The 14,091-nt window shown below is 38.1% G+C and overlaps 1 protein-coding gene across 1 annotated transcript; it reads left to right on the forward strand.

Annotated features, from left to right (window-relative positions):
* The first annotated feature begins 568 nt into the window (after positions 1-568).
* LOC125020298 lies at positions 569-13,833 on the forward strand. The gene is made up of 18 exons (XM_047605648.1): positions 569-1,164; positions 1,378-1,615; positions 1,819-2,094; positions 2,652-2,930; positions 3,282-3,584; positions 3,828-3,944; positions 4,242-4,259; positions 4,355-4,382; positions 5,399-5,565; positions 6,024-6,241; positions 6,429-6,708; positions 7,688-7,768; positions 7,883-8,152; positions 9,852-10,130; positions 10,395-10,697; positions 12,490-12,603; positions 12,901-12,918; positions 13,024-13,833. The coding sequence occupies exons 2-18, from the start codon at positions 1,567-1,569 to the stop codon at positions 13,068-13,070; spliced, it is 2,847 nt and encodes a 948-aa protein (XP_047461604.1). The 5' UTR covers positions 569-1,164; positions 1,378-1,566; the 3' UTR covers positions 13,071-13,833.
* Positions 13,834-14,091: the final 258 nt, after the last annotated feature.

A 14,091-nucleotide genomic window follows, 5' to 3' on the forward strand; every position in this document is an offset into this window, starting at 1 on the left:
GTCATCGTTGAACAGGAAGTGGTTTTTGAAATGTGGGCACTGTGATAATTTCACTGTATAATACAAGTCACCAATGTGTAAATATAAAACTATTTATTTCAATACTTGAACATGGCTGTCCAATGAAAGGAATATAAAGAATGAAATCCCAGGGTCCTCAAATGAGTACTTGCTAATAAGTGTTGTTGTAGCTTGTTGCTCTTTCTAGAATTTGTTAAATGTCCGTTCCATATCAAACTAGAAAAGTTAATAGTCATTAATAGACTAGTTTCAACTCTAAATGTGATGAGGTTTTGTACCTTGTCTTCTTTTGTCCTGTGAGTCTGCTGAAATTCATGTTTGTACACTGATTACTGAATTGACCCTTTGCTACCACTAGATGGCCGACAAAAGTGTCCACTTATGAGGACAAAAGGTCTAAAATCAGAATGCAGAATAAGCTGCCACTAACCTCAAACTAAAAATGTCCCCATATGAGGACACCAAGTCTCAGGAGGTTAAAACAACCAGTAAACATGTGAACAGAGGCCGCCTGTCACACCAGTTTTGCCACTTGGGTAGATGCAGGTCAAACCATGATAGCGCTCCAATCCTCTGTCTCCACCGCGGTCACTAAGGCTGAATCATGAAGCATTAGCTTTAGAGTTAAGCTTTGTGTTCAATGACATTATTCACGTCAAGTGAACTATATGTTGTGATATTTACTACTAAGAACAAGTCCATTTCATGGTTCACTTTCACCAGGATTTGGTTTTGTAGTCTTGGTGCATGTACCAGGCACTTTGCAGTTGTTGAATCCATGATAAACCTGAGGGTCACAGAATTACTGGATGTGATAGGTAACATTAAACCTAAGAAGTAAATAATTGATGAATTGAACTGAAGTCCAAGTAATAAAGTCATATCTATGCGGTAAGTGGATTGTTTGAGCTTCAGTTCTTCAGTTCTAAGTGACTGGTTTGGAGTTTTATCAGGAGCATCTATGTGGTAACTTATGTTTAAGGTCAGACTTTGGACATGTGAGTAATCGAAACCCAGAGGCTCATTGGTGTCAGTTCATCATTAACCAACATTACACATATTCTCAGTGTTTCCTTGATCTACAAATATGATGACGGCTAAACTGACAAAGCTGCTTGTTCACAACCTGGAGAATCACATCAGGTCTATTTTTTTTTTTTTTTTTTTTTTTGGAAATGTTACAATTAGTTTTCACCACTTATATTAAGAAAAAGTGTTGATCATCAGCTCTTTAATAGTGACTATAACAACACACTGAAGAATAGTGTCACACAATGAAAAATTATATTAACATAACTCCAGTATATGTCATTGTTTATTATAAGCTCTCTCTTTCTTTATTTGTTTCTTTCTCAGGTGTCCACATTTTACAGATCAGGACTGGATGTGAATGAGAGGAAACCACTGACGAAGTTAATGCTTTAACGCAGTATGGTTATGAATCCACACCTGGCTTGAGTACGCAGTCGGTGGACACTCCCACATTTTACTTTCAGGTTCAGCCAGCTCACGATCAGCAGGAATCTTAACCACATGTGAAAAAATATGATTAAGTTGGTTTTGCTGCTTCTCTTGTGTCATGTTTCATCATCAGGTAAGATCACATTCACATTCTTTATCATCTTTTCTTTAAATTCTTTCCGACCTTACATGTTGCTCTGTGTTATGGCTTTAACTATTTTTTTACAAGACTCCTTCTATCAAATGAAGCCTAAATCCAGATTTAATTTAGTATTATTTATGTAATTCTTCTTATTTTATTTAATAGAGACATTACATTTGTTGTTTGTTCCACAGTGAAACACTCACTGATGTTTTACGTCACTGCCTCCTCTGGAGTCCCAAACCTTCCAGAGTTTATGGTGCTAGGACAGGTTGATGACATCCAGGTGATTTACTCTGATGGCAGCAAAAAGATATTTGAACCAAGACAGGACTGGACGAAAAAATTATTTGATGACAATCCTCAACTCTGGACACAGGGCACTAAGGACTGTTTTGAGATTCAACCTCCCCGCTTCAAGAGCAAACTGAACAGTTTGATCCAGCTCTTCAACCACAGTGAAGGTTCAGGTAGGTCTACATATTCCAGGTTTTATTAACAGTTGGTCTGTGAAGGACATTTCTCTCCACCAGTCATTTAGAACTGAAGGAGCTTCTTGGATGAAACATCTCCAAGAAACTCAACAAGTCCACCTTTTAGTTTTAGTTTGTTTTTGACGTACCATGTCCTGGATGACTGAGAACCTTCACATTCAACAGTGGTCACCAGCAGATGGTTCCCATTTATCAGTTCAACAGTCTTGGATGTAAAGAAACTACTTTAGTATGAATGACAAATGAACAATCTGATCTCATCTAGTTCATCACATTTTCTACCAATCAGTAGAAAAGCCCTTGATAAATACAAGACCTCCACTGAATGTGTTTGACATGAATTTGTTGACTGTGTGTTGAATGACTGCCCGTAAATAAAAAAGATGATGATGACTAAAGCATGCTACTTAAACCATTCAGATTACACTGCAGCGTCTACAAACCAGAGCATCACACAATGGATAATCATTTAAAATCATCTTCAGATATTTATACATCACTGTTCATTGTGATCTCTGTTGTCTCTCTCTCAGGTGTTCACATTTTACAGCTTAAGATTGGCTGTGAATGGAATGAAACGACTGGAGAGGTTGCTGGTTTTGAACGGTTTGGTTATGATGGAGAAGACTTCATTGAACTGGATCTGAAGAGGTTGACGTTGACCGCTCTGAGACCAGAGGCTAATATTATCAAACAGAAATGGGATAAAGATACAAACAGGATAAAATACGATGAGCAATTACTTACTCAGACTTGTCCTGAGTGGCTGAAGTTGAGTTTGAAGTATGGGAACAGCTCTCTGCTGAGAACAGGTAGAGTCACATGACCTGATGTAGTTTGGTGAACACTATACTGTTTATTGTATATTTGTTGTATTATCAGTTCAATGAGTCTGACGCTTCTTCTGAGAAAGATGAAGAGATGTTTGACAAGAAAGAACTAATCACTTCACTTTTTATTCTTCACCATCATTGGTTCAGTATATTCTTTAATATATTTTATGACCATAGATCAGCACCATCTGTGTTTGTGGTTAATCAGCAAAGATGATCATGTTAGAAATATATAGTATGTAATTGATTCCATATATCTACTTGGTTCATTACATGATAATCTTAATTATTTTTGTTCCTCTTCCTCCTCTACATTCTCTGTCCCTCCAGACGTCCCCTCAGTGTCTCTCCTCCAGAAGACTCCCTCCTCTCCAGTCAGCTGCCACGCTACAGGTTTCTACCCTGACAGAGCCATGATGTTCTGGAGGAAAGATGGAGAGGAGATTCATGAAGGAGTGGAACATGGAGAGATCCTCCCCAACCATGATGGATCCTTCCAGATGAATGTTGACCTGAACATTTCATCAGTCTCACCTGAAGACTGGAGGAGGTACGACTGTGTGTTTCATCTCTCTGGTGTTGAGGACGACATCATCACCAAACTGGATGAAACACAGATCAGAACCAACTGGGGTAAGAGGACATGTCTACACTTCAATGATTTCCGTTTTTAGTTTTCTCTTTCATGGTCTTTTTTTTCTCACACACTGAATAATTAAGTAATTTAAATATTATGCTTTGGTTATGTTGACTTTATTTGAAATTTGGAGCAGACTGAGCAGTCAGTCTTCATAATAACAAAATCATATTTACAGATGAATATACATCTGTTCCAATCGTCTTTATCTGGACTGTTCTTAATTGTTCTTTATTCAGCCGAGATGCCCAGAGACAAGACCATCACCACCATCATCATCATCTCTGCAGTGGTTGTTGTTGTTGTTGTCGTCTTTGCAGCAGCTGCTGGATACATGGTTTATAAAAAGAAACAAGGTGAGCTACTTTGATTTAGTCTTTGAGTTGAATCCTACAGTTTGAAGCATCCAGCAGTAAAAGCTGAGTAATTCTCAGAGTCAGGAGAAGTCAGGAGAACATGACTATACTATGATGATGAGGGAGAGAAGTGATGAAGAAAGAAACAAAGTGAGAACTAAACAGAAGAGCAGAGTGGATTTATTCTTCAGGTTGAGTGAGTAGAAGAGGATCATATTCACTGGAGATAAGATGATGAAAGATATTCTGACATTAACAACTGGAACTGAAATGACCTGTCTTTACTTTTCATTTCAGACCAAAAGGCTCCACCTGGTAAGTAAAACTTATTTTATTCAGTTTCATCTGATCTAACAAACTGTTGATGATTTCTCCAGACTAGAGTTGACCTTTAACTCTGTTTGTTTCAGACCTTACAGATAGTGAGAACAACATTGAGCTATCTGAGAAACTGAATCCAGGAACCTGACTGACTATACACACACACACACACACACACACACACACACACACACACACACACACACACACACACACACACACACACACACACACTGTCTTGATGAATTAATCTGTTTCTGGATCTTCTCTTGTCTCTGTGGTCCTCATGTTTGTTGGTTGAAGCTGGATTCTGCAGCAGATTTCAACAGTTGAATGTTTTTGACTCTGTTAAAAACTCTGTTAAAAACTGGAAGATGACTTTTCATTTGTTTTTAATGGTTTGAACTGTGTTCTTTCAATGATGATTCTTTAGTTGAAGAAATAGAAAATGATTTAGTCCCACATCAAAACCAGCTCTACCAAAGCAAACTATAGACTAACCTTTATTTAAACCGACACAACAATACAATATATAATATACAACAAGAAACAACACTTGGCTTCATGGAATGACAAATCCACAAGATTAAAAAAAAAAAAAATTACAACTGAATCTATTTAGAAGAATCATGTCCCCTCTGACAAGTTCTGTATTATTGAAGCTGCGATGTTTTCTCTGCTGAGACGTGTGTGATGAGGTCAAATGAAGTCTAGAGGAACCAGGTATGTAGTGATGGTGGTTTGATAACTGAGCAGGAAATCACTGACATATAAAGTTTCTTCATAACCAGTTGGTTTATTGTACACATTTGTAACATTTATTTTACTCATTTGTGGATCGAAATACACATTTGCAAATACTTTTGCTACAAAAATGGCCCCATAAAAGAGGACCTCACTAAAGGAAGTCATGTGTAGTGTTTGTGTAGCACTGTGCTCCACGAACAGTCTTTCAGAATATTATTAGATGTGCTATTAGATGGATGGAATGAAACCGCACATGGAAAATGAGTTTGTATTTTGTGTCTCAGTTTAACTTTACATTATTATTGATAATGGCACACTCAAGAAAGGTTCAAACTGGTACTCCACATCACAAAGGTTGTCGACTCCTGCTCACTGAAATATCACAGCTGTGGATCATCTGGGCTTCCAAACCTCTCAGAGGTTCAGGACTGGATGAGAAAAATCTTTGAAAATGACACTCGACAGATGGATTGGTACACTAAGCAGTGTACTGAGAAAAGGTCCAACTTCTTCAAAGCCATGATGTATACTTTGAAGCAGCTCTTCAACCAAAGTCAAAGAACCTCATTCTGAAATTGTTCCTGATCTCTTAATAATACTTAGAATACGTGGTTCTTGCTATTCAAGTCAGGTAACAATCTCACCAGTAACCACTAGATGGCAACATCACACAAAGAATCCTCCTTTGAGATGTGGCAGGCTCAATGAATCAGTCATTGAATAATCACCAGATGGGCTACAATACATCAGTTCAGCAGGTTTGGGTGGAAAGGTAGCTACTTTAATATAGATGCAAAATAAATTCACTCCTTTAAATCATCAGATTCAGTTCAAATTTCATTTTAAGTGCAGCAAACAAACATATTATTCCACACATTCAGCCAATAATTATACAATATGTGCAACCACTCATTATTTAAATAATGTCTGTATGTAGATCTGTTAATTATATGCTGTGGAATCATAAAGACATGAAATGAACAATGTTTTTAATGTTTCTCTGTTTCTCAGGTGTTCACATTTTACAGCTGATTGAAGGCTGTGAATGGGATGAAACATCTGGAAACGTTACTGCTTCTATGAGGTTTGGTTACGATGGAGAAGACTTCATTGAACTGCATTATAAGATGTTGACCTGGACCGCTCTGAAACCAGAGGCTGACTTCACCAATCAGAGATGGAATAATGACAGAATTAGAACAAAACAAAATGAGAAGTTCCTTACTCAGGTTTCTCCGGAGTGGCTGAAGATATACAGTAGATATAGAAGATATTTGTCCTCACTGTAGGAGAGCAGTGAGGACACGTGAGGCATGTCCTCCTGGCAGTGAACCCCAGGAAGGCTGCCGGCCCGGACGGATAACCTGGAAAGGTGCTCAAAGTATGTGCCCACCAGCTGTCTGACATCTTCTGCAGGATTTCAACCTCTCCCTGGCCCAAGCGGTCATCCTTACCTGCCTGAAATCTGCCTCCATCATCCCGCTACCAGAAGAAGTCACCCACAACCTCAATGACTTCCACCCTGTTGCCCTCACACCAGTCATTATTAAGTGCTTTGAGAGACTGGTTGTACAGCACATCAAGGACTGTCTCCCCCTCACACTTGATCCACTTCCTGTCCTCAGGAAGAACAACCTGGACAGGAAGCTGCTGCTGGCCTTCTACTACTCATCCATAGAAAGTCTGCTGAAGCACTGTGTGTCCATATGGTCCATATGTTTGAACTGTTGCCCTCTAGGAGGCGCTACAGATGTATTAGATCATGGACAAACAGACTGAAAAACAGTTTCTTTCCAAGAGCCATCACCAACCTGAACTCTCACATGTAACAACCAGCGTATTAGACTATGTGCAATACATGTGTACACATTTACACTTACCATTGCTGCTACACTTTCTTTTTGTCCACTGCTGCAACAAAACAATATACAGTCTATTTATAAATTTGAATATTTTCAATATATATTTTTTAGTATTAGTAGTTTAAGTACAACTGTACATTTTGTAAATAATACCCTCTTTTGCAGTATTTGCACAGACTTGTGTGTTTTGTTTTTTTGCACTGAAAGGGAGAAGTTCTTCAATCTCGTTGTATAATGTATAACGACAATAAAGTCTATTCTATTCTATTCTATTCTATTCTATTCTATTCTATTCTATTCTATATGAGTAATTACAGTGTTGTCAGTGAAGTAAATTAGAAACTTTAAATGTGTCTGTGTCTCTGCTGCTTCATCTAAGGACGTTTGTCTCTGCTTGTCTGATGCTAAAGTCCAAAACACAGCAGCTCAGGTAACACAAACAATTATACACATTGAACATGATGCAGTTCCTCACATGATCAACTGATATATAAATAATTAGAGCTGCATTTAAAATCGCTCATGGGAATCAGTGCCTACAGATAAAAACAGAAATATAATTTTAGTTAAAAGGCATTTATAAAAGTGGAGCTCAGCTCTAAGCTCAGTTTTGTTAATGATTACTTTGGTTTATACTCTCTGTAAGTTCTGTGTGGGTGAGGAAGTGAAATGTCAAAGGTCCCTTTGTAATGTTCTGTCATACAAAACCTGTTTGAGTTTATTCCTCTTACACTATTGGTTGGCACAGCCACTACATATCCAGCCAGCAGGTTTCAGTTCATCACAGTCAAATCAGTCCAACCAGCTGGTGACTTGGTCTAAAGTCTTTACAGAAACAGAACAAGATGAAAACTTTGCTTTTGTTGCTTCTCTTCTGTCGTGTTTCATCAACCGGTAAGATCTCATTCACAATCGTCATCATCTTTTCTTCCAACAGAAATCTACCATATTAGTGACGATGAGTCTATTTATTTTTTACTCACATTATAAATGTTGTTTGTTCCACAGTGAAACACTCACTGAAATATTTCATCACTGGATCCTCTGAAGTCTCAGAACTTCTAGAGTTTGAGGCTGTTGTATCAGTTGATGACATCCAGGCTGGATACTGTGGACACAGCGACAAGAAATTAGAATTCAAAATGGACAGGGAGACAAAAGTCTTTGACACTCATCCTCAAAAATTATTTATGTACGTTCAGTACTGTTTTATGTTCTACCCGGATTCCTTCAAAGACATGATTCCGATTCTGAAGCAGGACTTCAACCAGAGTGAAGGTACAGTATGTTGTGTGTTGTATGTGGTACCTGGCCTCAGATCATTATAGATGATTGAACAAAAACTAAACTGACTCCTGATCATAGCCACAGAGTTCAGGTGTTAGATGTCGAATGGATGGATCAGAACAGAAATGATCAACCTTATTTGTGTCTTGGTGAGGCTGGGACAGAGCAGAGTCAGAGGTCAGACGATAGCTTAACCTTCTTGCAGATGTACTGTATGTTGTGTTTATCAAATTGTAAGGTCTTTTCTCATGTAATTCCTAAGTATGTGACCTTATTCACATCTGTAATTATTTATTTTTTAATCTTCACTCAAACAAATAATTCACAGGCTTATTGCAGATAGAAATGCACACAGGGAGTTTTTTCTTGACAGCCAGGGTTAAATGGGACAACTCCAGCCAATTATTGACCAATTTGTCTCTAGCAGCTGACATCTGGACAATTTAGCAGCAGGTAATTTATGTACATAGTGAACAAGTATGTAGTGCTCCATGTTGTTGGTGAGAAGTTGGGATTTCTCCCTATTTACCTTGACACATTATTGTCTAATGATTTAATCGACTGAATGTTATCGGTAGACATTTTAAAACCTTTTAACTTGGCCAAGACCGCACTGTGGTTGACAGTGTCGAAAGCCTTTTTGAGGTGCAAGAACACAGTCCCCGCGACATGTCACTCGACCAACAGATCCTTTACCCTCTCAATAAGATAGCAGTTTGCTGTTTCTGTGGATGCCTAAATTCAGGTTACTGTGTATGGAGCTGTTGACTGGATGCCAAGTGTTCTGTGTAGCAACAATTTCCTCCAGGTCTTTTCATACTACAGGGAGAATGGCAAGAGGCCTATAGTTACTTGCCATGTCCTTATAAATCAGGGGAATTATGTATTCCAATTTTCTGGGAATATGATTGTTTTTATTGGGCCCTTCATTAAATGAGTAATAGCCAACAAATATTTCTGTTATTTCTTTATCAAATCAGCATTGAAATTATTAATATCCTTTGACAAAGAGGTAGTCATGTTTGCAATAACCTCTTTAACTATATCACTGGATACTACATCTGTGGACGCATTATCATTCTTCATCTCGGGGTCAGTTGATTTGAAATAACTTGCATGTTCATGCAAAGACTCAACACTAAAGTGGTTAAAAAGGTTTGCCATTGACTGATTACTGTCATTTAGGTCATTGTCTACAGACTGATTATTTTATTTATTTGTTTTGTTTTCTTGAGCCTGCTAGTCTGTGGATCTGCTTAGAACTGCTGCCATTAGTCTCTTCAATTAGTTAGTCTCGGCCTTCTGTAGCTCAGACACCTATCTGTTCTTCAGACTAGTGAAGGTAAGGTGGTCATTATTGTTTTTCGTCACTGAAGACCTTTAAAGGGCAAGATCTCCCTTTTTGATGAGTTGGTGGATATCATTATTAAACCATGGGAGAGAAGGTTTCTTCGGTTTGTTGTTCCCAGTTTACTTGTGATAGGTCATATTCAAATGCCATGCCATGTTTGACTTAGTGATTCCTATGTCTTTGGCTTTTCTATGCATGTATTGCTGTTCAACACTTTGCTTTTGCAGTGTACATTTGCAAAGAAAAAATAAAACTTGGTAAACTCTGAATAACGTCCGAAAACAACAAAAAAACGTTATTTTAACAAACCACAACATCTCTGTTGTCTGTATCTTATAGGTGTTCACATTTTACAGCTTATGCATGGCTGTGAATGGGATGAAAAGACTGGAGAGGTCACTGGCTTCATGCAGTATGGTTATGATGGAGAAGACTTAATTGAACTGGACCTAAAGGCATTAACGTGGGTCGCTCTGAAACCTCAGGCCGTCTCCACCAAACTGAAATGGGATTCAGATGTAGAGAGTATACAATTCAATAAGGAGTTCTTAACTCAGACTTGTCCTGAGTGGCTGAAGATGTATTTACACTATGGGAAAAACTCTCTGTTGAGAACAGGTATGTATGACCTGTTACATCTTAGTGAACACAGTGACGATTAGTATTATAGATAGTATTTTAAGTTTTAGTTTAGACAGAGAGACGCTTTTGAATCCTTTGAGGATCACCAACATATTGATATTTTCTGTTCAGATTAAAACGTCAGTACTATAATAATCTACACAATGATGGTCCCCAGAATGAAGTGGCCTCCAGACTGTTTGTTCAGCAGTTGACAGAGCGACTACAGCAGCATGATACAGACATTCTCTCTCCCTCCAGCTCTCCCCTCAGTGTCTCTCCTCCAGAAGACTCCCTCCTCTCCAGTCAGCTGCCACGCTACAGGTTTCTACCCTGACAGAGCCATGATGTTCTGGAGGAAAGATGGAGAGGAGATTCATGAAGGAGTGGAACATGGAGAGATCCTCCCCAACCATGATGGATCCTTCCAGATGAATGTTGACCTGAACATTTCATCAGTCTCACCTGAAGACTGGAGGAGGTATGACTGTGTGTTTCATCTCTCTGGTGTGGAGGACGACATCATCACCAAACTGGATGAAACACAGATCAGAACCAACTGGGGTAAGAGAACATGAATGTGGTTAGTTGGATATTTAAGGCCTTGTCCTGCAGGTTAGTTGATAATTTATTTAAACAGACTGTAATGTTATAAAGAAGAGTTTCATTTTATACAGATACAAAGTACATGAGGTGGAATTTAATTCAATTTTGCAAATTCAACTTCATTTATATAGCGTCAGTAACAATACAAATTGTAAGGCGCTTAACAAAAAATGACTTAAAATCTGCAGGAAGCCTGAAGGCGACGGAAATCTTGAGCAGAACCCAGTTCATATGAAGGGACCCATCTGCCGAAGACCAGCCGGGTAGAAACAGATAGAGAGAGAATAAGAAAAGGAGAAACAAGATAAAATAACTTCTGTCTTAGATACAAACATCAAGCTGAAGGAAACATGTAGGGTCTAGTAATATAACACATAGCTGATGATCTGTGAGATAGTTTGTGAGTATAACAGGAATCTTGGGCAGGTTGGTGAATTGTTCATCTAGGTAGGAGTGGATACCTGGAGGAGGCCATGATGACTGGGTCAGATGTAGATTATGGAGCTCCACAGGTCTGATACACAGCACTCCAGACCATGAAGACTGGGCTGGTTGATGAGGGTCTCTCTCCAGACCAGAGACCCTCACAAGAATATGGAGGGGGAGGAGAGGGGAGGGGAGAGAGTGAGACGCAGTGGTTAGTAATAGAAAATAAATTAGATTCGAGGACAAGAGCTTGGTTCCAGAGAAGAGAAAGTACTTCTAATTCCTTTCTAAATCCTGTCAGTGTTCTTGCTGCATTTTGAATTAGTTGGTGGCTTTTAAAGAGTATTTGGACAGCCAGACAGCAATGAGTTATCCTGGAAGACTCAAATGCATGAACTAGTTTTTCCGCATCACTCTGAGAAAGGATGTTCCTAATTTTGATAATATTACAAAGGTGAAAGAAAGCAGTCCTAGTCACCTGCTTTATGTGAGAATTAAAGGACATATCCTGGTCAAATATAACACCAAGGTTTTTCACAGTAGTATTGGAGGCAAAGGTAATGCTGTTTAGGGCCAAATACAATGACACTGAAGTCATTGTATTTGTCTGAGTTTAGAAGCCAAACATACAAGTGAATGTAAGTAGACTGGTCTTCTGCAGCTGTTTGAGTTTAACAGTCATCTCTCTGACCACAAAACACAAGTTTTATTCAGCTCAGTGCCATAACAAACAGAGTGACAACAGTGACAGAAAGAATAAATTAAATAATTTAAATGTGTTTTGCTTCCTGGAGCAAATTCTTTCCTTCTCCATGTTGTTGTTTCTCAAACATATCGTTAGCCTACTAGCATAATTGACTAAGTAATTTTTTGACTTACTTTAACTGCCATAAATATTATTTATATTGTTATTTTATATGTTTACTTGCATGTATTAGATTTCATTTCTTGTTTAATGCACACTGACTGATTTTGATAGAATTATATGAGAGGAACATTTTTATTTCTGTGTGGCCTATAGTTGGCTAAAACATCTGGGTCAAGAGTAGGTTATTTAAGTAAAAAAGTAAAACACTGGGGCACATATCTTGTTAATGAAGATAAGTTTATCTGATTTAATATGGAGGTAATAATTAATGGAAAAACCTCCTTGAGCAATTTAGTCAGAATTGGATCTAGAAGACAAGTTGGTGGTTTAGATGCTGTAATGACTGAAGAGAGCTCAGGAAGATCAATTAGGAAGAAAAAATCCAAATATTGACTAGGAATGTACCTCCGTTCTAACATATTTTACCTGGAATGTTCTTAATTGTTTTATATTCAGTTGAGAAGCCCAGAAACAAGACCTCCACCATCATCATCTCTGCAGTGGTTGTTGTGGTTGTTGTTGTCGTTGTTGCAGCAGCTGCTGGATTCATGGTTCATAGAAAGAAACAAGGTGAGCTACTTTGATTTAGTCTTTGAGTTGAATCCTACAGTTTGAAGCATCCAGCAGTAAAAGCTGAGTAAGTCTCAGAGTCAGGAGAAGTCAGGAGAACATGACTATACTATGATGATGAGGGAGAGAAGTGATGAAGAAAGAAACAAAGTGAGAACTAAACAGAAGAGCAGAGTGGATTTATTCTTCAGGTTGAGTGAGTAGAAGAGGATCATATTCACTGGAGATAAGATGATGAAAGATATTCTGACATTAACAACTGGAACTGAAATGACCTGTGTTTACTTTTCATTTCAGACCAAAAGGCTCCACCTGGTAAGTGAAACTTATTTTATTCTGTTTCATCTGATCTTACAAACTGTTGATGATTTCTCCAGACTATGAGTTGACCTTTAACTCTGTTTGTTTCTGACCTTACAGATAGTGAAGTCAGCTCTGAGCTCTCTGAGAGACTGAATCCTAACTGACAAAACTTTATCCTTATATTTTAACGTTTACAATAACTTACTCTAAATACACTGTCCAACACTAGATACTAGATACTGGACAACTGAAACCATGTTCTTTTTTTCAAAGAGTAGATTCATCATAATTGTGACATTTACACTTAGAGACCAGATCAAAGTCTAGTGGAACTAGATGGTGGCTTTCCAAGCCAGTTGGCCTGGTTATACCACTCTGGGTTTTTCCGGTCACTATGTTTCTACTACTATGTGTCAAACTGCCTTTTTTGAAGTTTATATTAAGTTGGGTCTAGTTCTGTAATTCGTGTTTGCATTCCTATGTTTTGATATTCTGTTGTTAACGCTAACATGATTTTATGTAGATTTGTGTTTTTCTTAAGAACGTATAGTTTTATAGTGTCTCCTTTTTAAATCCCGGATTACAGAAACATAATTTTATTATGATCAATGTCTATATACCTTCCGTTTACACCTGATGATGATGATGTTTAAACCTGACTCACCTGAACTCTCACAGCAGCGACTTGTTCTCTTACAGCTCAGTGTACTGATTGAACTTTAATGTGTATGAAGATCCTGATGGAAATCTTTAAATGCTGTAACAATCATCTGAGCTGGTTTTAGTTCATACTGTGATTTAGGTTGACCTGACAGCTGACTGTGAGCAGCTCTATCACTACTACTGTTCTTTTAGTTAACTTTAAAGATAATCATCAGTTTATATGTGGAATTACTGTCTTGATGAATGAATCTGTTTCTGGATCTTATCTTGTGTCTATGGTCCTCATGTTTGTTGGTTGAAGTTGGATTCTGCAGCATATGTCAACATTTTAATGCTTTGTTGTCAAAGTTCAGTTCTGAGCCTTTCCAACACGTACAAGTAAATACAAGTAGACTGGAGCCCTGTAGCTGTTTGAGTTTAACATTCACCTCCATGAGCACTAAAGACAAGTTTTATTCGGCTCAGTGCCAAAACAAACAGACTGATAACAGCCACAGAAAGAATAAGTTAAATAATTGAAAT

Source organism: Mugil cephalus, chromosome 14 (assembly GCF_022458985.1).
Source record: "Mugil cephalus isolate CIBA_MC_2020 chromosome 14, CIBA_Mcephalus_1.1, whole genome shotgun sequence".
NCBI classification, from domain to species: Eukaryota; Metazoa; Chordata; class Actinopteri; order Mugiliformes; family Mugilidae; genus Mugil; species Mugil cephalus.

What these genes read in the sequence shown, in the direction of transcription:
- LOC125020298 (XM_047605648.1), top strand. Translation starts at nt 1,567, where the DNA reads ATGATTAAGTTGGTTTTGCTGCTTCTCTTGTGTCATGTTTCATCATCA. An exon ending in CAACCACAGTGAAGGTTCAG is followed by an intron (nt 2,095 to 2,651) that starts GTAGGTCTACAT and finishes TCTCTCTCTCAG; the next exon opens with GTGTTCACATTTTACAGCTT. An exon ending in ACAGATCAGAACCAACTGGG is followed by an intron (nt 3,585 to 3,827) that starts GTAAGAGGACAT and finishes TTCTTTATTCAG; the next exon opens with CCGAGATGCCCAGAGACAAG.